Genomic DNA, 25826 nt, shown 5'->3' on the forward strand with positions numbered 1-25826 from the left:
ATGGACTCACCTGACGGCAGGTTTCCATCCTGATGCAGAGAGACGGAGATAATGACATTTAAAATCTTAATATGACGCTGTTCATTTATTTTATGCCATTAAACGCATTTTTCTTAGTTTGACCCCCTGAACCATCCATAGTTCAAATTCAGCAGCCGATGCGCTAGTTTGACGAACACTTTACTAGCTAGCTACATTGGCTTGCAAAAGTATTCACCCCCTTGGCATTTTCCCCATTTTGTTGCCTTACAACCTGGAATTAAAATTGATTTTTTTGGGGGGGGTTTGTATCATTTGATTTACACAACATGCCTACCACTTTGAAGATGCAAAATATTTTTTCTTGTGAAACAAACAAGAAATAAGACAAAACAACTGAAAACTTGAGCGTGCATAATCTACTTTGTAGAGCCACCTTTTGCAGCAATTACAGCTACAAGTGTCTTGGGGTATGTCTCTATAAACTTGGCACATCTAGCCACTGGGATGTTTGCCCATTCTTTAAGGCAAAACTGCTCCAGCTCCTTCAAGTTGGATGGGTTTTGCTGGTGTACATCAATCTTTAAGTCATACCACAGATTCTGAATTGGATTGAGGTCTGGGCTTTGACTAGGCCATTCCAAGACATTTAAATGTTTCCCATTAAACCAGTCGAGTGTTGCTTTAGCAGTATGCTTACGGTCATTGTCCTGCTGGAAGGTGAACCTCCGTCCCAGTCTCAAATCTCTCGAAGACTGAAACAGGGATCCCTCAAGAATTTCCCTGTATTTAGCGCCATCCATCATTCCTTCAATTCTAAGCAGTTTCCCAGTCCCTGCTGATGAAAAACTGTGGGGATGCTATTCTCGGGGTGATGAGAGGTGTTGGGTTTGTGCCAGATATAGCTCTTTCCTTGATGGCCAAAAAGCTCAATTTTAGCCTGGTCCGTGAGTTTTGGTGGGCGGCTCTCTCTTTAACGGTGCTCCGTGGGATGTTCAAAGTTTCTGATCTTTTCTTTATAACTCAACCATGATCTGTACTTCTCCACAACTTTGTCCCTGACCTGTTTGGAGAGCTCCTTGGTCTTCATGGTGCCCCTTGGGATTCATAGCAAAGGGGGTGAATACATACAGTTGAAGTCAGAAGTTTACATTCACCTTAGCCAAATACATTTAAACTCAGTTTTTTCACAATTCCTGACATTTAATCCTAGTAAGAATTCCCTGTCTTAGGTCAGTTAGAATCACCACTTTATTTTAAGAATGTTAAATGTCAGAATAATAGTAGAGAGAGTGATTTAATTCAGGTTTTAAGTTGGGTGAATTTTGGCCCATTCCTCCTGACAGAGCTGGTGTAACAGTCAGGTTTGTAGGCCTCCTTGCTCGCACACGCTTTTTCAGTTCTGCCCACACATTTTCTATAGGATTGAGGTCAGGGCTTTGTGATGGCCACTCCAATACCTTGACTTAGTTGTCCTTAAGCCATTTTTGCCACAACTTTGGAAGTATGCTTGGGGTCATTGTCCATTTGGAAGACCCATCTGCGACCAAGCTTTAACTTCCTGACTGATGTCTTGAGATGTTGCCTCAATATATCCACATCATTTTCCACCCTCATGATGCCATCTATTTTGTGAAGTGCACCAGTCCCTCCTGCAGCAAAGCACCCCCACAACATGATGCTGCCACCCCTGTGCTTCATGGTTGGGATGGTGTTCTTCGGCTTGCAAGCCTCCCCCTTTTCCTCCAAACATAATGATGGTCATTATGGCCAAACAGTTCTATTTTTGTTTATCAGACCAGAGGACATTTCTCCAAGAAGTATGATCTTTGTCCCATGTGCAGTTACAAACCGTAGTCTGGCTTTTTTTTATGATGGTTTTGGAGCAGTGGCTTCTTCCTTGCTGAGCGGCCTTTCAGGTTATGTCGATATAGGACTCGTTTTACTGTGGATATAGATACTTTTGTACCTGTTTCCTCCAGCATCTTCACAAGGTCCTTTGCTGTTGTTCTGGGATTGATTTGCACTTTTCGCACCAAAGTACGTTCATCTCTAGGAGACAGAACGCGTCTCCTTCCTGAGCGGTGTGACGGCTGCGTGGTCCATTGGTGTTTATACGTGCGTACTATTGTTTGTACAGATGAACGTGGTACCTTCAGGCGTTTGGAAATTGCTCCCAAGGATGAACCAGACTTGTGGAGGTCTACAACTTTTTTTTCTGAGGTCTTGGCTGATTTCGTTTGATTTTCCCATGATGCCAAGCAAAGAGGCACTGAGTTTGAAGTTTGAAATCAATTTAAATTACAGGTTGTAATGCAACAAAATAGTAAAAAAACGCCAAGGGGGGTGAAAACCTTTGCAAGCCACTGTAGTTGTATGACTGAATGATGAACGCTAGTAAGGGGCTTTTAAACGGTAAATTCAATTTTAAAATCACTCCCAGATGTTTCTCTGGATAAAACCAAAGTTATTTGCATCTACTGCAAGGCTGAATTTTCACCGAAGTACATCGAGTCTTCGTTATCATTTATTTACAAGCGAAACACACCGTTACTAGTAACGATGGAGGACGTCTTCAGTATGCTGGAAGAGTGAGAGGGATGGACAAGTCGACGAGAAGCAAGCTAACACAAAGCTATAGCCGAGTGGATAACTACTGCTTGCAGGCCAGTCCACATTGCGGAGGAAGAAGGCTTTAGGGATATCATTCGGAGAGGAATCGAACGAGTTACCCTCGAGAGCTCTGTGGATTTCATGACATTATTGGACATGTTTATGCTCTTTGTATCCATAGAGCCAGTTCTTTGTTTTTCTCATAGTGTGTGTGAGAGAATTTACGAGGCAGCATTAGTAGGTCTACTTGGAGTATTAGTAAGTTACAGGATTTTTTGTATTGATTAACTTGTTTATGATGAATATGACATTTAAAAACATTCGGAAACAGAATATTATAATATATTTATTTTTATATTTTTTATATTTTTGGTGTTTCAGTCGATTCATGCCTATAACTCAACATTGCTTTTTTTTAAATGGAAACATCGATTAACTACAGAATTTATTGTAATTAAAAAATATATATATATTTTAATCGTTTGACAGCCCTAGACTTTAATAAGGATTATATCTAAGATTTCTATGTATGGCTGCAAGTCTTACCATCTCCACCCAGGTGCCTCCTACGGGGATGAACTGTCCCTTTTTAACGAAGTGTTGGATCTGAGAGAACAGGCCTGGATACCAGCTCTTCACCCAGTCAAACTGCTGGGCCTGGAGAGAGAGGAGAGGAGAAACCACTATTAACCCAGTCAAACTGCTGGGCCTGGAGAGAGGAGAGGAGAGACCACTATTAACCCAGTCAAACTGCTGGGCCTGGAGAGAGGAGAGGAGAGACCACTATTAACCCAGTCAAACTGCTGGGCCTGGAGAGAGGAGAGGAGAGACCACTATTAACCCAGTCAAACTGCTGGGCCTGGAGAGAGAGGAGAGGAGAGACCACTATTAACCCAGTCAAACTGCTGGGTCTGGAGAGAGGAGAGGAGAGACCACTATTAACCCAGTCAAACTGCTGGGCCTGGAGAGAGGAGAGGAGAGACCACTATTAACCCAGTCAAACTGCTGGGCCTGGAGAGAGGAGAGGAGAGACCACTATTAACCCAGTCAAACTGCTGGGCCTGGAGAGGAGAGACCACTATTAACCCAGTCAAACTGCTGGGCCTGGAGAGAGGAGAGGAGAGACCACTATTAACCCAGTCAAACTGCTGGGCCTGGAGAGAGGAGAGGAGAGACCACTATTAACCCAGTCAAACTGCTGGGCCTGGAGAGAGGAAAGGAGAGACCACTATTAACCCAGTCAACCTGCTGGGCCTGGAGAGAGGAGAGGAGAGACCACTATTAACCCAGTCAAACTGCTGGGCCTGGAGAGAGGAGAGGAGAGACCACTATTAACCCAGTCAAACTGCTGGGTCTGGAGAGAGGAGAGACCACTAATAACCCAGTCAAACTGCTGGGCCTGGAGAGGAGAGACCACTATTAACCCAGTCAAACTGCTGGGTCTGGAGAGAGGAGAGACCACTAATAACCCAGTCAAACTGCTGGGCCTGGAGAGGAGAGACCACTATTAACCCAGTCAAACTGCTGGGCCTGGAGAGGAGAGACCACTATTAACCCAGTCAAACTGCTGGGCCTGGAGAGAGGAGAGGAGAGACCACTATTAACCCAGTCAAACTGCTGGGCCTGGAGAGAGGAGAGACCACTAATAACCCAGTCAAACTGCTGGGCCTGGAGAGAGGAGAGACCACTATTAACCCAGTCAACCTGCTGGGCCTGGAGAGGAGAGACCACTATTAACCCAGTCAAACTGCTGGGCCTAGAGAGGAGAGACCACTATTAACCCAGTCAAACTGCTGGGCCTGGAGAGAGGAGAGGAGAGACCACTATTAACCCAGTCAAACTGCTGGGTCTGGAGAGAGGAGAGGAGAGACCACTATTAACCCAGTCAAACTGCTGGGCCTAGAGAGGAGAGACCACTATTAACCCAGTCAAACTGCTGGGCCTGGAGAGAGGAGAGGAGAGACCACTATTAACCCAGTCAAACTGCTGGGTCTGGAGAGAGGAGAGACCACTATTAACCCAGTCAAACTGCTGGGCCTGGAGAGAGGAGAGGAGAGACCACTATTAACCCAGTCAAACTGCTGGGCCTGGAGAGAGGAGAGGAGAGACCACTATTAACCCAGTCAAACTGCTGGGTCTGGAGAGAGGAGAGACCACTATTAACCCAGTCAAACTGCTGGGCCTGGAGAGAGGAGAGACCACTATTAACCCAGTCAAACTGCTGGGCCTGGAGAGAGGAGAGGAGAGACCACTATTAACCCAGTCAAACTGCTGGGCCTGGAGAGAGGAGAGGAGAGACCACTATTAACCCAGTCAAACTGCTGGGCCTGGAGAGAGGAGAGGAGAGACCACTATTAACCCAGTCAAACTGCTGGGCCTGGAGAGATGAGAGGAGAGACCACTATTAACCCAGTCAACCTGCTGGGCCTGGAGAGGAGAGACCACTATTAACCCAGTCAAACTGCTGGGCCTGGAGAGAGGAGAGGAGAGACCACTATTAACCCAGTCAAACTGCTGGGCCTGGAGAGAGGAGAGACCACTATTAACCCAGTCAAACTGCTGGGCCTGGAGAGGAGAGACCACTATTAACCCAGTCAAACTGCTGGGCCTAGAGAGGAGAGACCACTATTAACCCAGTCAAACTGCTGGGCCTGGAGAGAGGAGAGGAGAGACCACTATTAACCCAGTCAAACTGCTGGGTCTGGAGAGAGAGGAGAGGAGAGACCACTATTAACCCAGTCAAACTGCTGGGCCTGGAGAGGAGAGACCACTATTAACCCAGTCAAACTGCTGGGCCTGGAGAGAGGAGAGACCACTATTAACCCAGTCAAACTGCTGGGCCTGGAGAGAGGAGAGACCACTATTAACCCAGTCAAACTGCTGGGCCTGGAGAGGAGAGGAGAGACCACTATTAACCCAGTCAAACTGCTGGGTCTGGAGAGAGGAGAGGAGAGACCACTATTAACCCAGTCAAACTGCTGGGCCTGGAGAGAGGAGAGGAGAGACCACTATTAACCCAGTCAAACTGCTGGGCCTGGAGAGAGGAGAGGAGAGACCACTATTAACCCAGTCAAACTGCTGGGTCTGGAGAGAGGAGAGACCACTATTAACCCAGTCAAACTGCTGGGCCTGGAGAGAGAGGAGAGGAGAGACCACTATTAACCCAGTCAAACTGCTGGGCCTGGAGAGAGAGGAGAGGAGAGACCACTATTAACCCAGTCAAACTGCTGGGCCTGGAGAGAGGAGAGGAGAGACCACTATTAACCCAGTCAAACTGCTGGGCCTGGAGAGAGGAGAGACCACTAATAACCCAGTCAACCTGCTGGGCCTGGAGAGAGGAGAGGAGAGACCACTATTAACCCAGTCAAACTGCTGGGCCTGGAGAGGAGAGACCACTATTAACCCAGTCAAACTGCTGGGCCTGGAGAGAGGAGAGACCACTATTAACCCAGTCAAACTGCTGGGCCTGGAGAGAGGAGAGGAGAGACCACTATTAACCCAGTCAAACTGCTGGGTCTGGAGAGGAGAGAGGAGAGACCACTATTAACCCAGTCAAACTGCTGGGCCTGGAGAGAGGAGAGGAGAGACCACTATTAACCCAGTCAACCTGCTGGGCCTGGAGAGAGGAGAGACCACTATTAACCCAGTCAACCTGCTGGGCCTGGAGAGAGGAGAGGAGAGACCACTATTAACCCAGTCAAACTGCTGGGCCTGGAGAGAGGAGAGGAGAGACCACTATTAACCCAGTCAAACTGCTGGGCCTGGAGAGAGGAGAGACCACTATTAACCCAGTCAAACTGCTGGGCCTGGAGAGAGGAGAGGAGAGACCACTATTAACCCAGTCAAACTGCTGGGCCTGGAGAGGAGAGACCACTATTAACCCAGTCAACCTGCTGGGCCTGGAGAGGAGAGACCACTATTAACCCAGTCAAACTGCTGGGCCTGGAGAGAGGAGAGACCACTATTAACCCAGTCAAACTGCTGGGCCTGGAGAGAGGAGAGGAGAGACCACTATTAACCCAGTCAAACTGCTGGGCCTGGAGAGAGAGGAGAGGAGAGACCACTATTAACCCAGTCAAACTGCTGGGCCTGGAGAGAGGGGAGGAGAGACCACTATTAACCCAGTCAAACTGCTGGGCCTGGAGAGGAGAGACCACTATTAACCCAGTTAATGAACAGGTGAGTGTGTATTAAAGGTGCAGTACATGTGAACATGTGAGTGTGTATTAAAGGGGCAGTACCTGTGAACAGGTGAGTGTGTATTAAAGGGACAGTACCTGTGAACAGGTGAGTGTGTATTAAAGGGACAGTACCTGTGAACAGGTGAGTGTGTATTTAAAGGGACAGTACCTGTGAACAGGTGAGTGTGTATTAAAGGGACAGTACATGTGAACAGGTGAGTGTGTATTAATGGGGCAGTACCTGTGAACAGGTGAGTGTGTATTAAAGGGGCAGTACATGTGAACATGTGAGTGTGTATTAAAGGGGCAGTACCTGTGAACAGGTGAGTGTGTATTAAAGGGACAGTACCTGTGAACAGGTGAGTGTGTATTTAAAGGGACAGTACCTGTGAACAGGTGAGTGTGTATTAAAGGGACAGTACATGTGAACAGGTGAGTGTGTATTAAAGGTGCAGTACATGTGAACAGGTGAGTGTGTATTAAAGGGGCAGTACCTGTGAACAGGTGAGTGTGTATTAAAGGGGCAGTACCTGTGAACAGGTGAGTGTGTATTAAAGGGACAGTACATGTGAACAGGTGAGTGTGTATTAAAGGTACAATACCTGTGAACAGGTGAGTGTGTATTAAAGGGGCAGTACATGTGAACATGTGAGTGTGTATTAAAGGGGCAGTACATGTGAACAGGTGAGTGTGTATTAAAGGTACAATACCTGTGAACAGGTGAGTGTGTATTAAAGGGGCAGTACATGTGAACAGGTGAGTGTGTATTAAAGGTACAATACCTGTGAACAGGTGAGTGTGTATTAAAGGGACAGTACCTGTGAACAGATGAGTGTGTATTAAAGGTACAATACCTGTGAACAGGTGAGTGTGTATTAAAGGGGCAGTACCTGTGAACAGGTGAGTGTGTATTAAAGGGGCAGTACCTGTGAACAGGTGAGTGTGTATTAAAGGGGCAGTACATGTGAACAGGTGAGTGTGTATTAAAGGGGCAGTACCTGTGAACAGGTGAGTGTGTATTAAAGGGGCAGTACCTGTGAACAGGTGAGTGTGTATTAAAGGTACAGTACCTGTGAACAGGTGAGTGTGTATTAAAGGGGCAGTACATGTGAACATGTGAGTGTGTATTAAAGGGACAGTACCTGTGAACAGGTGAGTGTGTATTAAAGGTACAGTACCTGTGAACAGGTGAGTGTGTATTAAAGGGGCAGTACCTGTGAACAGGTGAGTGTGTATTAAAGGTACAATACCTGTGAACAGGTGAGTGTGTATTAAAGGGGCAGTACATGTGAACATGTGAGTGTGTATTAAAGGGGCAGTACCTGTGAACAGGTGAGTGTGTATTAAAGGGACAGTACCTGTGAACAGGTGAGTGTGTATTTAAAGGGACAGTACCTGTGAACAGGTGAGTGTGTATTAACGGGGCAGTACCTGTGAACAGGTGAGTGTGTATTAACGGGGCAGTACATGTGAACAGGTGAGTGTGTATTAAAGGGGCAGTACCTGTGAACAGGTGAGTGTGTATTAACGGGGCAGTACCTGTGAACAGGTGAGTGTGTATTAAAGGGACAGTACCTGTGAACAGGTGAGTGTGTATTAAAGGGGCAGTACCTGTGAACAGGTGAGTGTGTATTAAAGGGGCAGTACCTGTGAACAGGTGAGTGTGTATTAAAGGTACAGTACCTGTGAACAGGTGAGTGTGTATTAAAGGGGCAGTACCTGTGAACAGGTGAGTGTGTATTAAAGGTACAATACCTGTGAACAGGTGAGTGTGTATTAAAGGGGCAGTACCTGTGAACAGGTGAGTGTGTATTAAAGGGGCAGTACATGTGAACAGGTGAGTGTGTATTAAAGGGGCAGTACATGTGAACATGTGAGTGTGTATTAAAGGGGCAGTACCTGTGAACAGGTGAGTGTGTATTAAAGGGACAGTACCTGTGAACAGGTGAGTGTGTATTTAAAGGGACAGTACCTGTGAACAGGTGAGTGTGTATTAAAGGGGCAGTACCTGTGAACAGGTGAGTGTGTATTAAAGGGGCAGTACCTGTGAACAGGTGAAGACCATGTGAGGGTTCTTCTCCATCAGTCTGATCACAGTCACCCAGCTCCTGGCACACTTCCTGATGGTCTCCTCATAGGGCCACAGCCAGGCTAGATAGAGACAGGGACAGAGCAGGGTAGTCCAGTGGAGCAGCAGTACACAGTGGAGCAGCGGTACACAGCGGAGCAGCAGCAGACGGAGCAGCAGTACACAGTGGAGCAGCAGTACACAGTGGAACAGCAGTACACAGCGGAGCTGCAGTACACAGCGGAGCAGCAGCAGACAGTGGAGCAGCAGTACACAGTGGAGCAGCAGTACACAGTGGAGCAGCAGTACACAGTGGGGCAGCAGTACAGAGTGGAGCAGCAGTACACAGTGGAGCAGCAGTACACAGCGGAGCAGCAGTACACAGTGGAGCAGCAGCAGACAGTGGAGCAGCATTACACAGTGGAGCTGCAGTACACAGTGGAGCAGCAGTACACAGTGGAGCAGCAGTACAGAGTGGAGCAGCAGTACAGAGTGGAGCAGCAGTACAGAGTGGAGCAGCAGCAGACAGTGGAGCAGCAGTAGACAGTGGAGCAGCAGTACACAGTGGAGCAGCAGCAGACAGTGGAGCAGCAGTACACAGTGGAGCAGCAGCAGACAGTGGAGCAGCAGCAGACAGTGGAGCAGCAGTACAGGAGAACTCAATACATGGACATAGACTAAACAAAAGCAGTCAACTTGAAAGTGAGAGATGTTCACCTGAGTCAATGTGGCAGTGTCCCATAGCGTGGACAATGTGCTGGCTCTCTCCGTTCCTCTGGCTGAAGAACTTCTGAGCCAGACTCCGGGCCGCAGGAAATGAGCTGGGATTGGTCGGCTCACACAGGTTCACCATCTCATTGGCTGTGAACAGAGCCTGGTAGCCGCGCTGTTCCCCCTCGCCCAGCAACTGAGAGGAGGCAGAAGATCAACAGGCCAATGAGAAAGCAGGAAGAGAACAGCAGAAAACACACTGACTAAAATTCACAGTTACACTTCATTCACAGTTACACTTCATTCACAGTTACACTTCATTCACTCACAGTTACACTTCATTCACTCACAGTTACACTTCATTCACTCACAGTTACACTTCATTCACACACAGTTACACTTCATTCACTCACAGTTACACTTCATTCACTCACAGTTACACTTCATTCACTCACAGTTACACTTCATTCACTCACAGTTACACTTCACTCACAGTTACACTTCATTCACTCACAGTTACACTTCATTCACTCACAGTTACACTTCATTCACGCACAGTTACATTTCATTCACTCACAGTTACACTTCATTCACTCACAGTTACACTTCATTCACTCACAGTTACACTTCATTCACTCACAGTTACACTTCATTCACTCACAGTTACACTTCATTCACAGTTACACTTCATTCACTCACAGTTACACTTCATTCACTAACAGTTACACTTCATTCACAGTTACACTTCATTCACTCACAGTTACACTTCATTCACTAACAGTTACACTTCTTTCACAGTTACACTTCATTCACAGTTACACTTCATTCAGTTACACTTCATTCACTGTTACACTTCATTCACAGTTACACTTCATTCACTCAGTTACACTTCATTCACAGTTACACTTCATTCACAGTTACACTTCATTCACAGTTACACTTGACCCCACCTTGCTCCAGACATGACCTCTTGACCTAATTCACATCCTGTTAGGGTTAGTACCTTCACATGATAGAATACTGATATCCCAAGGTACCTTGACCACGTCAACCAGCATCTCCAAGTCAGTCAGGAGCTCTCTGACTTCCTGTTTAAAAACCACAAGCTCAGCTTTCTGGACAGAGTACTTCCTGTCTGGGTCAGGTGCTGCAATCATGGATCCCTGTCCCGCTCCGAAAAGACCGTTACAAGCCAACTCTACATACAGGGAGATGCTGAAAGAGAGAGAAGACAGGAGAGACTACAGTTTACAACACAGAACGAGAACACACCATAGATTCCTGACTCGCCGCAAACAGCCCGTTACGCGCCGACTCAATGTAGAGCAAGGATGTCAAGTCTTTAGTCGACCCGAGAGTCGCCTTTTCTTTCAACCAATCGATTGGTTGAAATGTTTATACGTACATATATCTTGACACATCCTATGTGTTTTTTAATCAAATCAACTACATTCACTGAGATATATTTTATATTTTGAGATTGTTAATAAAACAAATAGCCACCCATTGCCGGCCACACAAGGATTTCAAATGGCAGAAAAATCCCTGAAGAGCGTCTGTTATTAAATGACTGAAACGTAAAAATGTAAAATGAATTGAACACACTAACCTGTGTGGTTCCTCATCCTCCAGACACTCAGTCAAGACGTAGCTGGTCTTCTCCCCTTCTTTGGACAACCCCTGTCAACCAAATATCAACATCAAGGTCAACAACACTTGGGGGTTGAGGTAGTGTTATGGGGGTTGAGGTACTGTAGTGTTATGGGGGTTGAGGTAGTGTTATGGGGGTTGAGGTACTGTAGTGTTATGGGGGTTGAGGTACTGTAGTGTTATGGGGGTTGAGGTAGTGTTATGGGGGTTGAGGTAGTGTTATGGGGGTTGAGGTACTGTAGTGTTATGGGGGTTGAGGTAGTGTTATGGGGGTTGAGGTACTGTAGCGTTATGGGGGTTGAGGTACTGTAGTGTTATGGGGGTTGAGGTACTGTAGTGTTATGGGGGTTGAGGTACTGTAGTGTTATGGGGGTTGAGGTAGTGTTATGGGGGTTGAGGTACTGTAGTGTTATGGGGGTTGAGGTACTGTAGTGTTATGGGGGTTGAGGTACTGTAGTGTTATGGGGGTTGAGGTACTGTAGTGTTATGGGGGTTGAGGTAGTGTTATGGGGGTTGAGGTACTGTAGTGTTATGGGGGTTGAGGTACTGTAGTGTTATGGGGGTTGAGGTACTGTAGTGTTATGGGGGTTGAGGTACTGTAGTGTTATGGGGGTTGAGGTACTGTAGTGTTATGGGGTTGAGGTACTGTAGTGTTATGGGGGTTGAGGTACTGTAGTGTTATGGGGGTTGAGGTACTGTAGTGTTATGGGGGTTGAGGCACTGTAGTGTTATGGGGGTTGAGGTACTGTAGTGTTATGGGGGTTGAGGTACTGTAGTGTTATGGGGGTTGAGGTACTGTAGCGTTATGGGGGTTGAGGTACTGTAGCGTTATGGGGTTGAGGTACTGTAGTGTTATGGGGGTTGAGGTACTGTAGTGTTATGGGGTTGAGGTACTGTAGTGTTATGGGGTTGAGGTACTGTAGTGTTATGGGGGTTGAGGTAGTGTTATGGGGGTTGAGGTAGTGTTATGGGGGTTGAGGTACTGTAGTGTTATGGGGGTTGAGGTACTGTAGTGTTATGGGGGTTGAGGTACTGTAGTGTTATGGGGGTTGAGGTAGTGTTATGGGGGTTGAGGTACTGTAGTGTTATGGGGGTTGAGGTACTGTAGTGTTATGGGGGTTGAGGTACTGTAGTGTTATGGGGGTTGAGGTACTGTAGCGTTATGGGGGTTGAGGTACTGTAGTGTTATGGGGGTTGAGGTACTGTAGTGTTATGGGGTTGAGGTACTGTAGTGTTATGGGGGTTGAGGTACTGTAGTGTTATGGGGGTTGAGGTACTGTAGTGTTATGGGGGTTGAGTGTAGTGTTATGGGGGTTGAGGTACTGTAGTGTTATGGGGGTTGAGGTACTGTAGTGTTATGGGGGTTGAGGTACTGTAGTGTTATGGGGGTTGAGACTGTAGTGTTATGGGGGTTGAGGTACTGTAGTGTTATGGGGGTTGAGGTACTGTAGTGTTATGGGGGTTGAGGTACTGTAGTGTTATGGGGGTTGAGGTACTGTAGTGTTATGGGGGTTGAGGTACTGTAGTGTTATGGGGGTTGAGGTACTGTAGCGTTATGGGGGTTGAGGTACTGTAGTGTTATGGGGGTTGAGGTACTGTAGTGTTATGGGGGGGTTGAGGTACTGTAGTGTTATGGGGGTTGAGGTACTGTAGTGTTATGGGGGTTGAGGTAGTGTAGCGTTATGGGGGTTGAGGTACTGTAGTGTTATGGGGGTTGAGGTACTGTAGTGTTATGGGGGTTGAGGTACTGTAGTGTTATGGGGGTTGAGGGTAGTGTTATGGGGGTTGAGGTACTGTAGTGTTATGGGGGTTGAGGTACTGTAGTGTTATGGGGGTTGAGGTACTGTAGTGTTATGGGGGTTGAGGTACTGTAGCTGTTATGGGGGTTGAGGTACTGTAGTGTTATGGGGGTTGAGGTACTGTAGTGTTATGGGGGTTGAGGTACTGTAGTGTTATGGGGGTTGAGGTACTGTAGCGTTATGGGGGTTGAGGTACTGTAGTGTTATGGGGGTTGAGGTACTGTAGTGTTATGGGGGTTGAGGTACTGTAGTGTTATGGGGGTTGAGGTACTGTAGTGTTATGGGGGTTGAGGTACTGTAGTGTTATGGGGGTTGAGGTACTGTAGTGTTATGGGGGTTGAGGTAGTGTAGTGTTATGGGGGTTGAGGGACTGTAGTGTTATGGGGGTTGAGGTACTGTAGCGTTATGGGGGTTGAGGTACTGTAGTGTTATGGGGGTTGAGGTACTGTAGTGTTATGGGGGTTGAGGTACTGTAGTGTTATGGGGGTTGAGGTACTGTAGTGTTATGGGGGTTGAGGTACTGTAGTGTTATGGGGGTTGAGGTACTGTAGTGTTATGGGGGTTGAGGTACTGTAGTGTTATGGGGGTTGAGGTACTGTAGTGTTATGGGGGTTGAGGTACTGTAGTGTTATGGGGGTTGAGGTACTGTAGTGTTATGGGGGTTGAGGTACTGTAGTGTTATGGGGGTTGAGGTACTGTAGTGTTATGGGGGTTGAGGTACTGTAGTGTTATGGGGGTTGAGGTAGTGTAGTGTTATGGGGGTTGAGGTACTGTAGTGTTATGGGGGTTGAGGTACTGTAGTGTTATGGGGGTTGAGGTACTGTAGTGTTATGGGGGTTGAGGTACTGTAGCGTTATGGGGGTTGAGGTACTGTAGCGCTATGGGGGTTGAGGTACTGTAGTGTTATGGGGGTTGAGGTACTGTAGTGTTATGGGGGTTGAGGTACTGTAGTGTTATGGGGGTTGAGGTACTGTAGTGTTATGGGGGTTGAGGTACTGTAGTGTTATGGGGGTTGAGGTACTGTAGTGTTATGGGGGTTGAGGTAGTGTAGTGTTATGGGGGTTGAGGTACTGTAGTGTTATGGGGGTTGAGGTACTGTAGTGTTATGGGGGTTGAGGTAGTGTTATGGGGGTTGAGGTACTGTAGTGTTATGGGGGTTGAGGTAGTGTAGTGTTATGGGGGTTGAGGTACTGTAGTGTTATGGGGGTTGAGGTACTGTAGTGTTATGGGGGTTGAGGTACTGTAGTGTTATGGGGGTTGAGGTACTGTAGTGTTATGGGGGTTGAGGTACTGTAGCGTTATGGGGGTTGAGGTACTGTAGTGTTATGGGGGTTGAGGTACTGTAGTGTTATGGGGGTTGAGGTACTGTAGTGTTATGGGGGTTGAGGTACTGTAGTGTTATGGGGGTTGAGGTACTGTAGTGTTATGGGGGTTGAGGTACTGTAGTGTTATGGGGGTTGAGGTAGTGTAGTGTTATGGGGGTTGAGGTACTGTAGTGTTATGGGGGTTGAGGTACTGTAGTGTTATGGGGGTTGAGGTAGTGTTATGGGGGTTGAGGTACTGTAGTGTTATGGGGGTTGAGGTAGTGTAGTGTTATGGGGGTTGAGGTACTGTAGTGTTATGGGGGTTGAGGTACTGTAGTGTTATGGGGGTTGAGGTACTGTAGTGTTATGGGGGTTGAGGTACTGTAGTGTTATGGGGGTTGAGGTACTGTAGTGTTATGGGGGTTGAGGTACTGTAGTGTTATGGGGGTTGAGGTACTGTAGTGTTATGGGGGTTGAGGTACTGTAGTGTTATGGGGGTTGAGGTACTGTAGCGTTATGGGGGTTGAGGTACCGTAGTGTTATGGGGGTTGAGGTACTGTAGTGTTATGGGGGTTGAGGTAGTGTTATGGGGGTTGAGGTACTGTAGTGTTATGGGGGTTGAGGTACTGTAGTGTTATGGGGGTTGAGGTACTGTAGTGTTATGGGGGGTTGAGGTACTGTAGTGTTATGGGGGTTGAGGTACTGTAGTGTTATGGGGGTTGAGGTACTGTAGTGTTATGGGGGTTGAGGTACTGTAGTGTTATGGGGGTTGAGGTACTGTAGTGTTATGGGGGTTGTGAGGTACTGTAGTGTTATGGGGGTTGAGGTACTGTAGTGTTATGGGGGTTGAGGCACTGTAGTGTTATGGGGGTTGAGGTACTGTAGTGTTATGGGGGTTGAGGTACTGTAGTGTTATGGGGGTTGAGGTACTGTAGTGTTATGGGGGTTGAGGTACTGTAGTGTTATGGGGGTTGAGGTACTGTAGTGTTATGGGGGTTGAGGTACTGTAGTGTTATGGGGGTTGAGGTACTGTAGTGTTATGGGGGGTTGAGTGTAGTGTTATGGGGGTTGAGGTACTGTAGTGTTATGGGGGTTGAGGTACTGTAGTGTTATGGGGGTTGAGGTACTGTAGTGTTATGGGGGTTGAGGTACTGTAGTGTTATGGGGGTTGAGGTACTGTAGTGTTATGGGGGTTGAGGTACTGTAGTGTTATGGGGGTTGAGGTACTGTAGTGTTATGGGGGTTGAGGTACTGTAGTGTTATGGGGGTTGAGGTACTGTAGTGTTATGGGGGTTGAGGTACTGTAGTGTTATGGGGGTTGAGGTACTGTAGTGTTATGGGGGTTGAGGTACTGTAGTGTTATGGGGGTTGAGGCACTGTAGTGTTATGGGGGTTGAGGTACTGTAGTGTTATGGGGGTTGAGGTACTGTAGTGTTATGGGGGTTGAGGTACTGTAGTGTTATGGGGGTTGAGGCACTGTAGTGTTATGGGGGTTGAGGTACTGTAGTGTTATGGGGGTTGAGGTACTGTAGCGTTATGGGGGTTGAGGCACTGTAGTGTTATGGGGGTTGGAGGTACTGTAGTGTTATGGGGGTTGAGGTACTGTAGTGTTATGGGGGTTGAGGTACTGTAGTGTTATGGGGGCTGAGGCAGTAGCCGGGGGCTGAGGCAGTAGTGTTATGGGGGTTGAGGTACTGTAGTGTTATGGGGGTTGAGGTACTGTAGTGTTATGGGGGTTGAGGACTGTAGTGTTATGGGGGTTGAGGCACTGTAGTGTTATGGGGGTTGAGGTACTGTAGTGTTATGGGGGTTGAGGTACTGTAGTGTTATGGGGGTTGAGGTACTGTAGTGTTATGGGGGTTGAGGTAGTGTTATGGGGGTTGAGGCAACTGTAGTGTTATGGGGGTTGAGGTACTGTAGCGTTATGGGGGTTGAGGTACTGTAGTGTTATGGGGGTTGAGGCACTGTAGTGTTATGGGGGGTTGAGGTACTGTAGTGTTATGGGGGTTGAGGTACTGTAGTGTTATGGGGGGTTGAGGTACTGTAGTGTTATGGGGGTTGAGGTACTGTAGTGTTATGGGGGTTGAGGTACTGTAGCGTTATGGGGGTTGAGGTACTGTAGTGTTATGGGGGTTGAGGTACTGTAGTGTTATGGGGGTTGAGGTACTGTAGTGTTATGGGGGTTGAGGTAGTGTTATGGGGGTTGAGGTACTGTAGCGTTATGGGGGTTGAGGCACTGTAGTGTTATGGGGGTTGAGGTACTGTAGCGTTATGGGGGTTGAGGTACTGTAGCGTTATGGGGGTTGAGGTACTGTAGTGTTATGGGGGTTGAGGTACTGTAGTGTTATGGGGGTTGAGGTACTGTAGTGTTATGGGGGTTGAGGTAGTGTTATGGGGGGTTGAGGTACTGTAGTGTTATGGGGGTTGAGGTACTGTAGTGTTATGGGGGTTGAGGTACTGTAGTGTTATGGGGGTTGAGGTAGTGTTATGGGGGTTGAGGTACTGTAGTGTTATGGGGGTTGAGGTACTGTAGTGTTATGGGGGTTGAGGTACTGTAGTGTTATGGGGGTTGAGGTACTGTAGTGTTATGGGGGTTGAGGTACTGTAGTGTTATGGGGGTTGAGGCACTGTAGTGTTATGGGGGTTGAGGTACTGTAGTGTTATGGGGGTTGAGGTACTGTAGCGTTATGGGGGTTGAGGTACTGTAGTGTTATGGGGGTTGAGGTACTGTAGTGTTATGGGGGTTGAGGTACTGTAGTGTTATGGGGGTTGAGGTACTGTAGTGTTATGGGGGTTGAGGCACTGTAGTGTTATGGGGGTTGAGGTACTGTAGCGTTATGGGGGTTGAGGTACTGTAGTGTTATGGGGTTGAGGTACTGTAGTGTTCTGGGGGTTGAGGTACTGTAGTGTTATGGGGTTGAGGTACTGTAGTGTTATGGGGGTTGAGGTACTGTAGTGTTATGGGGGTTGAGGTAGTGTTATGGGGGTTGAGGTACTGTAGTGTTATGGGGGTTGAGGTACTGTAGTGTTATGGGGGTTGAGGTACTGTAGTGTTATGGGGGTTGAGGTACTGTAGTGTTATGGGGGTTGAGGTACTGTAGTGTTATGGGGGTTGAGGTACTGTAGTGTTATGGGGGTTGAGGTACTGTAGTGTTATGGGGGTTGAGGCAGCTGGGGGAGTGTTATGGGGGTTGAGGTACTGTAGTGTTATGGGGGTTGAGGCACTGTAGTGTTATGGGGGTTGAGGTACTGTAGTGTTATGGGGGTTGAGGTACTGTAGTGTTATGGGGGCTGAGGTACTGTAGTGTTATGGGGGTTGAGGCACCGTAGTGTTATGGGGGCTGAGGTACTGTAGTGTTATGGGGGCTGAGGCACTGTAGTGTTATGGGGGTTGAGGTACTGTAGTGTTATGGGGTTGAGGTACTGTAGCGTTATGGGGGTTGAGGTACTGTAGTGTTATGGGGGTTGAGGTACTGTAGTGTTATGGGGGTTGAGGTACTGTAGCGTTATGGGGGTTGAGGCACTGTAGTGTTATGGGGGTTGAGGCAGCAGTGTTATGGGGGTTGAGGTACTGTAGTGTTATGGGGGTTGAGGTACTGTAGTGTTATGGGGGTTGAGGTACTGTAGTGTTATGGGGGTTGAGGGTAGTGTTATGGGGGTTGAGGTACTGTAGTGTTATGGGGGGTTGAGGTACTGTAGTGTTATGGGGGTTGAGGTACTGTAGTGTTATGGGGGTTGAGGTACTGTAGTGTTATGGGGGGTTGAGGTACTGTAGTGTTATGGGGGTTGAGGTACTGTAGTGTTATGGGGGTTGAGGTACTGTAGTGTTATGGGGGTTGAGGTACTGTAGTGTTATGGGGGTTGAGGTACTGTAGTGTTATGGGGGTTGAGGTACTGTAGTGTTATGGGGGTTGAGGTACTGTAGTGTTATGGGGGTTGAGGCACTGTAGTGTTATGGGGGTTGAGGTACTGTAGCGTTATGGGGGTTGAGGTACTGTAGCGTTATGGGGGTTGAGGTACTGTAGTGTTATGGGGGTTGAGGTACTGTAGTGTTATGGGGGTTGAGGTACTGTAGTGTTATGGGGGTTGAGGCACTGTAGTGTTATGGGGGTTGAGGAGTGGGGGTGAGGTACTGTAGTGTTATGGGGGTTGAGGTACTGTAGTGTTATGGGGGTTGAGGTACTGTAGTGTTATGGGGGTTGAGGTACTGTAGTGTTATGGGGGTTGAGGTACTGTAGTGTTATGGGGGTTGAGGTACTGTAGTGTTATGGGGGTTGAGGTACTGTAGTGTTATGGGGGTTGAGGTACTGTAGTGTTATGGGGGGTTGAGGTACTGTAGTGTTATGGGGGTTGAGGTACTGTAGTGTTATGGGGGTTGAGGTACTGTAGTGTTATGGGGGTTGAGGTACTGTAGTGTTATGGGGGTTGAGGTACTGTAGTGTTATGGGGGTTGAGGTACTGTAGTGTTATGGGGGTTGAGGTACTGTAGTGTTATGGGGGTTGAGGTACTGTAGTGTTATGGGGGTTGAGGTACTGTAGTGTTATGGGGGTTGAGGTACTGTAGTGTTATGGGGGTTGAGGTACTGTAGTGTTATGGGGGTTGAGGTACTGTAGTGTTATGGGGGTTGAGGTACTGTAGTGTTATGGGGGTTGAGGTACTGTAGCGTTATGGGGGTTGAGGTACTGTAGTGTTATGGGGGTTGAGGTACTGTAGTGTTATGGGGGTTGAGGTACTGTAGTGTTATGGGGGTTGAGGTACTGTAGTGTTATGGGGGTTGAGGTACTGTAGTGTTATGGGGGTTGAGGCACTGTAGTGTTATGGGGGCTGAGGGTAGTGTTATGGGGGTTGAGGTACTGTAGTGTTATGGGGGTTGAGGTACTGTAGTGTTATGGGGGTTGAGGTACTGTAGTGTTATGGGGGGTTGAGGCACTGTAGTGTTATGGGGGTTGAGGTACTGTAGTGTTATGGGGGTTGAGGCACTGTAGTGTTATGGGGGTTGAGGCACGGTAGTGTTATGGGGGTTGAGGTACTGTAGTGTTATGGGGGTTGAGGTACTGTAGTGTTATGGGGGTTGAGGTACTGTAGTGTTATGGGGGTTGAGGTACTGTAGTGTTATGGGGGTTGAGGTACTGTAGTGTTATGGGGGTTGAGGTACTGTAGTGTTATGGGGGTTGAGGTACTGTAGTGTTATGGGGGTTGAGGCACTGTAGTGTTATGGGGGTTGAGGTACTGTAGTGTTATGGGGGTTGAGGTACTGTAGTGTTATGGGGGTTGAGGTACTGTAGTGTTATGGGGGTTGAGGTACTGTAGTGTTATGGGGGTTGAGGTACTGTAGTGTTATGGGGGTTGAGGTACTGTAGTGTTATGGGGGTTGAGGTACTGTAGTGTTATGGGGGTTGAGGTACTGTAGTGTTATGGGGGTTGAGGTACTGTAGTGTTATGGGGGTTGAGGTACTGTAGTGTTATGGGGGTTGAGGTACTGTAGTGTTATGGGGGTTGAGGTACTGTAGTGTTATGGGGGTTGAGGGTAGTGTTATGGGGGTTGAGGTACTGTAGTGTTATGGGGGTTGAGGTACTGTAGTGTTATGGGGGTTGAGGCGTAGTGTTATGGGGGTTGAGGTACTGTAGTGTTATGGGGGGTTGAGGTACTGTAGTGTTATGGGGGTTGAGGTACTGTAGTGTTATGGGGGTTGAGGTACTGTAGTGTTATGGGGGGTTGAGGTACTGTAGTGTTATGGGGGTTGAGGTACTGTAGTGTTATGGGGGTTGAGGTACTGTAGTGTTATGGGGGTTGAGGTACTGTAGTGTTATGGGGGTTGAGGTACTGTAGTGTTATGGGGGTTGAGGTACTGTAGTGTTATGGGGGTTGAGGTACTGTAGTGTTATGGGGGGTTGAGGCACTGTAGTGTTATGGGGGTTGAGGTACTGTAGTGTTATGGGGGTTGAGGTACTGTAGTGTTATGGGGGTTGAGGTACTGTAGTGTTATGGGGGTTGAGGTACTGTAGTGTTATGGGGGTTGAGGTACTGTAGTGTTATGGGGGTTGAGGTACTGTAGTGTTATGGGGGTTGAGGTACTGTAGTGTTATGGGGGTTGAGGTAGTGTTATGGGGGTTGAGGTACTGTAGTGTTATGGGGGTTGAGGCACTGTAGTGTTATGGGGGTTGAGGTACTGTAGTGTTATGGGGGTTGAGGTACTGTAGTGTTATGGGGGTTGAGGTACTGTAGTGTTATGGGGGTTGAGGTACTGTAGTGTTATGGGGGTTGAGGTACTGTAGTGTTATGGGGGTTGAGGTAGTGTTATGGGGGTTGAGGTACTGTAGTGTTATGGGGGTTGAGGTACTGTAGTGTTATGGGGGTTGAGGTACTGTAGTGTTATGGGGGTTGAGGTACTGTAGTGTTATGGGGGTTGAGGTACTGTAGTGTTATGGGGGTTGAGGTACTGTAGTGTTATGGGGGTTGAGGTACTGTAGTGTTATGGGGGGTTGAGGTACTGTAGTGTTATGGGGGTTGAGGTACTGTAGTGTTATGGGGGTTGAGGTACTGTAGTGTTATGGGGGTTGAGGTACTGTAGTGTTATGGGGGTTGAGGTACTGTAGTGTTATGGGGGTTGAGGTACTGTAGTGTTATGGGGGTTGAGGTACTGTAGCGTTATGGGGGTTGAGGTACTGTAGTGTTATGGGGGTTGAGGTACTGTGTGTTATGGGGGTTGAGGCACGTAGTGTTATGGGGGTTGAGGTACTGTAGTGTTATGGGGGTTGAGGTACTGTAGTGTTATGGGGGTTGAGGTACTGTAGTGTTATGGGGGTTGAGGTACTGTAGCGTTATGGGGGTTGAGGTACTGTAGTGTTATGGGGGTTGAGGTACTGTAGTGTTATGGGGGTTGAGGTACTGTAGCGTTATGGGGGTTGAGGTACTGTAGTGTTATGGGGGTTGAGGTACTGTAGTGTTATGGGGTTGAGGTACTGTAGTGTTATGGGGGTTGAGGTACTGTAGCGTTATGGGGGTTGAGGTACTGTAGTGTTATGGGGGTTGAGGTACTGTAGCGTTATGGGGGTTGAGGTACTGTAGTGTTATGGGGGTTGAGGTACTGTAGTGTTATGGGGGTTGAGGTACTGTAGTGTTATGGGGGTTGAGGTACTGTAGTGTTATGGGGGTTGAGGTACTGTAGTGTTATGGGGGTTGAGGTACTGTAGTGTTATGGGGGTTGAGGTACTGTAGCGTTATGGGGGTTGAGGTACTGTAGTGTTATGGGGGTTGAGGTACTGTAGTGTTATGGGGGTTGAGGTACTGTAGTGTTATGGGGGTTGAGGTACTGTAGTGTTATGGGGGTTGAGGTACTGTAGTGTTATGGGGGTTGAGGTACTGTAGTGTTATGGGGGTTGAGGTACTGTAGTGTTATGGGGGTTGAGGTACTGTAGTGTTATGGGGGTTGAGGTACTGTAGTGTTATGGGGGTTGAGGTACTGTAGTGTTATGGGGGTTGAGGTACTGTAGTGTTATGGGGGTTGAGGTACTGTAGTGTTATGGGGGTTGAGGTACTGTAGTGTTATGGGGGTTGAGGTACTGTAGTGTTATGGGGGTTGAGGTACTGTAGTGTTATGGGGGTTGAGGTACTGTAGTGTTATGGGGGTTGAGGTACTGTAGTGTTATGGGGGTTGAGGTACTGTAGTGTTATGGGGGTTGAGGTACTGTAGCGTTATGGGGGTTGAGGTACTGTAGTGTTATGGGGGTTGAGGTACTGTAGTGTTATGGGGGTTGAGGTACTGTAGTGTTATGGGGGTTGAGGTACTGTAGTGTTATGGGGGTTGAGGTACTGTAGTGTTATGGGGGTTGAGGTACTGTAGTGTTATGGGGGTTGAGGTACTGTAGTGTTATGGGGGTTGAGGTACTGTAGTGTTATGGGGTTGAGGTACTGTAGTGTTATGGGGGTTGAGGTACTGTAGTGTTATGGGGGTTGAGGTACTGTAGTGTTATGGGGGTTGAGGTACTGTAGTGTTATGGGGGTTGAGGTACTGTAGTGTTATGGGGTTGAGGTACTGTAGTGTTATGGGGGTTGAGGTACTGTAGTGTTATGGGGGTTGAGGTACTGTAGCGTTATGGGGGTTGAGGTACTGTAGTGTTATGGGGGTTGAGGTACTGTAGCGTTATGGGGGTTGAGGTACTGTAGTGTTATGGGGGTTGAGGTACTGTAGTGTTATGGGGGTTGAGGTACTGTAGCGTTATGGGGGTTGAGGTACTGTAGTGTTATGGGGGTTGAGGTACTGTAGTGTTATGGGGGTTGAGGTACTGTAGTGTTATGGGGGTTGAGGTACTGTAGTGTTATGGGGGTTGAGGTACTGTAGTGTTATGGGGGTTGAGGTACTGTAGTGTTATGGGGGTTGAGGTACTGTAGTGTTATGGGGGTTGAGGTACTGTAGTGTTATGGGGGTTGAGGTACTGTAGTGTTATGGGGGTTGAGGTACTGTAGTGTTATGGGGGTTGAGGTACTGTAGTGTTATGGGGGTTGAGGTACTGTAGTGTTATGGGGGTTGAGGTACTGTAGTGTTATGGGGGTTGAGGTACTGTAGTGTTATGGGGGTTGAGGTACTGTAGTGTTATGGGGGTTGAGGTACTGTAGTGTTATGGGGGTTGAGGTACTGTAGTGTTATGGGGGTTGAGGTACTGTAGTGTTATGGGGGTTGAGGTACTGTAGTGTTATGGGGGTTGAGGTACTGTAGTGTTATGGGGGTTGAGGTACTGTAGTGTTATGGGGGTTGAGGTACTGTAGTGTTATGGGGGTTGAGGTACTGTAGTGTTATGGGGGTTGAGGTACTGTAGTGTTATGGGGGTTGAGGTACTGTAGTGTTATGGGGGTTGAGGTACTGTAGTGTTATGGGGGTTGAGGTACTGTAGTGTTATGGGGGTTGAGGTACTGTAGTGTTATGGGGGTTGAGGTACTGTAGTGTTATGGGGGTTGAGGTACTGTAGTGTTATGGGGGTTGAGGTACTGTAGTGTTATGGGGGTTGAGGTACTGTAGTGTTATGGGGGTTGAGGTACTGTAGTGTTATGGGGGTTGAGGTACTGTAGTGTTATGGGGGTTGAGGTACTGTAGTGTTATGGGGGTTGAGGTACTGTAGTGTTATGGGGGTTGAGGTACTGTAGTGTTATGGGGGTTGAGGTACTGTAGTGTTATGGGGGTTGAGGTACTGTAGCGTTATGGGGGTTGAGGTACTGTAGTGTTATGGGGGTTGAGGTACTGTAGTGTTATGGGGGTTGAGGTACTGTAGTGTTATGGGGGTTGAGGTACTGTAGTGTTATGGGGGTTGAGGTACTGTAGTGTTATGGGGGTTGAGGTACTGTAGTGTTATGGGGGTTGAGGTACTGTAGTGTTATGGGGGTTGAGGTACTGTAGTGTTATGGGGGTTGAGGTACTGTAGTGTTATGGGGGTTGAGGTACTGTAGTGTTATGGGGGTTGAGGTACTGTAGTGTTATGGGGGTTGAGGTACTGTAGTGTTATGGGGTTGAGGTACTGTAGTGTTATGGGGGTTGAGGTACTGTAGTGTTATGGGGGTTGAGGTACTGTAGTGTTATGGGGGTTGAGGTACTGTAGTGTTATGGGGGTTGAGGTACTGTAGCGTTATGGGGGTTGAGGTACTGTAGTGTTATGGGGGTTGAGGTACTGTAGTGTTATGGGGGTTGAGGTACTGTAGTGTTATGGGGGTTGAGGTACTGTAGTGTTATGGGGGTTGAGGTACTGTAGTGTTATGGGGGTTGAGGTACTGTAGTGTTATGGGGGTTGAGGTACTGTAGTGTTATGGGGGTTGAGGTACTGTAGTGTTATGGGGGTTGAGGTACTGTAGTGTTATGGGGGTTGAGGTACTGTAGTGTTATGGGGGTTGAGGTACTGTAGTGTTATGGGGGTTGAGGTACTGTAGTGTTATGGGGGTTGAGGTACTGTAGTGTTATGGGGGTTGAGGTACTGTAGTGTTATGGGGGTTGAGGTACTGTAGTGTTATGGGGGTTGAGGTACTGTAGTGTTATGGGGGTTGAGGTACTGTAGTGTTATGGGGGTTGAGGTACTGTAGTGTTATGGGGGTTGAGGTACTGTAGTGTTATGGGGGTTGAGGTACTGTAGTGTTATGGGGGTTGAGGTACTGTAGTGTTATGGGGTTGAGGTACTGTAGTGTTATGGGGGTTGAGGTACTGTAGTGTTATGGGGGTTGAGGTACTGTAGTGTTATGGGGGTTGAGGTACTGTAGCGTTATGGGGTTGAGGTACTGTAGTGTTATGGGGGTTGAGGTACTGTAGCGTTATGGGGGTTGAGGTAGTGTTATGGGGGTTGAGGTACTGTAGTGTTATGGGGGTTGAGGTACTGTAGTGTTATGGGGGTTGAGGTACTGTAGTGTTATGGGGGTTGAGGTACTGTAGTGTTATGGGGGTTGAGGTACTGTAGTGTTATGGGGGTTGAGGTACTGTAGTGTTATGGGGGTTGAGGTACTGTAGTGTTATGGGGGTTGAGGTACTGTAGTGTTATGGGGGTTGAGGTACTGTAGTGTTATGGGGGTTGAGGTACTGTAGTGTTATGGGGGTTGAGGTACTGTAGTGTTATGGGGGTTGAGGTACTGTAGTGTTATGGGGGTTGAGGTACTGTAGTGTTATGGGGGTTGAGGTACTGTAGTGTTATGGGGGTTGAGGTACTGTAGTGTTATGGGGGTTGAGGTACTGTAGTGTTATGGGGGTTGAGGTACTGTAGTGTTATGGGGGTTGAGGTACTGTAGTGTTATGGGGGTTGAGGTACTGTAGTGTTATGGGGGTTGAGGTACTGTAGTGTTATGGGGGTTGAGGTACTGTAGTGTTATGGGGGTTGAGGTACTGTAGTGTTATGGGGGTTGAGGTACTGTAGTGTTATGGGGGTTGAGGTAGTGTTATGGGGGTTGAGGTACTGTAGTGTTATGGGGGTTGAGGTACTGTAGTGTTATGGGGGTTGAGGTACTGTAGTGTTATGGGGGTTGAGGTACTGTAGTGTTATGGGGGTTGAGGTACTGTAGTGTTATGGGGGTTGAGGTACTGTAGTGTTATGGGGGTTGAGGTACTGTAGTGTTATGGGGGTTGAGGTACTGTAGTGTTATGGGGGTTGAGGTACTGTAGTGTTATGGGGGTTGAGGTACTGTAGTGTTATGGGGGTTGAGGTACTGTAGTGTTATGGGGGTTGAGGTACTGTAGTGTTATGGGGGTTGAGGTACTGTAGTGTTATGGGGTTGAGGTACTGTAGTGTTATGGGGGTTGAGGTACTGTAGTGTTATGGGGGTTGAGGTACTGTAGTGTTATGGGGGTTGAGGTACTGTAGTGTTATGGGGGTTGAGGTACTGTAGTGTTATGGGGGTTGAGGTACTGTAGTGTTATGGGGGTTGAGGTACTGTAGTGTTATGGGGGTTGAGGTACTGTAGTGTTATGGGGGTTGAGGTACTGTAGTGTTATGGGGGTTGAGGTACTGTAGTGTTATGGGGGTTGAGGTACTGTAGTGTTATGGGGGTTGAGG

At 47.9% G+C, this 25826-nt stretch overlaps 1 protein-coding gene across 1 annotated transcript in view; it reads right to left on the reverse strand.

Annotated features, from left to right (window-relative positions):
- Window positions 1-25826, reverse strand: part of man2c1 (mannosidase, alpha, class 2C, member 1) — an 88342-nt gene that overhangs the window by 44318 nt on the left and 18198 nt on the right. The window contains exons 4-9 of the mRNA XM_045706460.1: window positions 11162-11232; window positions 10590-10767; window positions 9559-9748; window positions 8818-8924; window positions 3139-3249; window positions 1-29 (exon numbers count right to left, since the gene is read on the reverse strand). The exon at window positions 1-29 is cut by the window's left edge and continues 64 nt beyond it. Coding sequence (XP_045562416.1) covers window positions 1-29; window positions 3139-3249; window positions 8818-8924; window positions 9559-9748; window positions 10590-10767; window positions 11162-11232 — 686 coding nt within the window. The remainder of the gene's footprint in view (window positions 30-3138; window positions 3250-8817; window positions 8925-9558; window positions 9749-10589; window positions 10768-11161; window positions 11233-25826) is intronic.

Source organism: Salmo salar, chromosome ssa23 (assembly GCF_905237065.1).
Source record: "Salmo salar chromosome ssa23, Ssal_v3.1, whole genome shotgun sequence".
In the NCBI taxonomy this organism is placed as follows: Eukaryota; Metazoa; Chordata; class Actinopteri; order Salmoniformes; family Salmonidae; genus Salmo; species Salmo salar.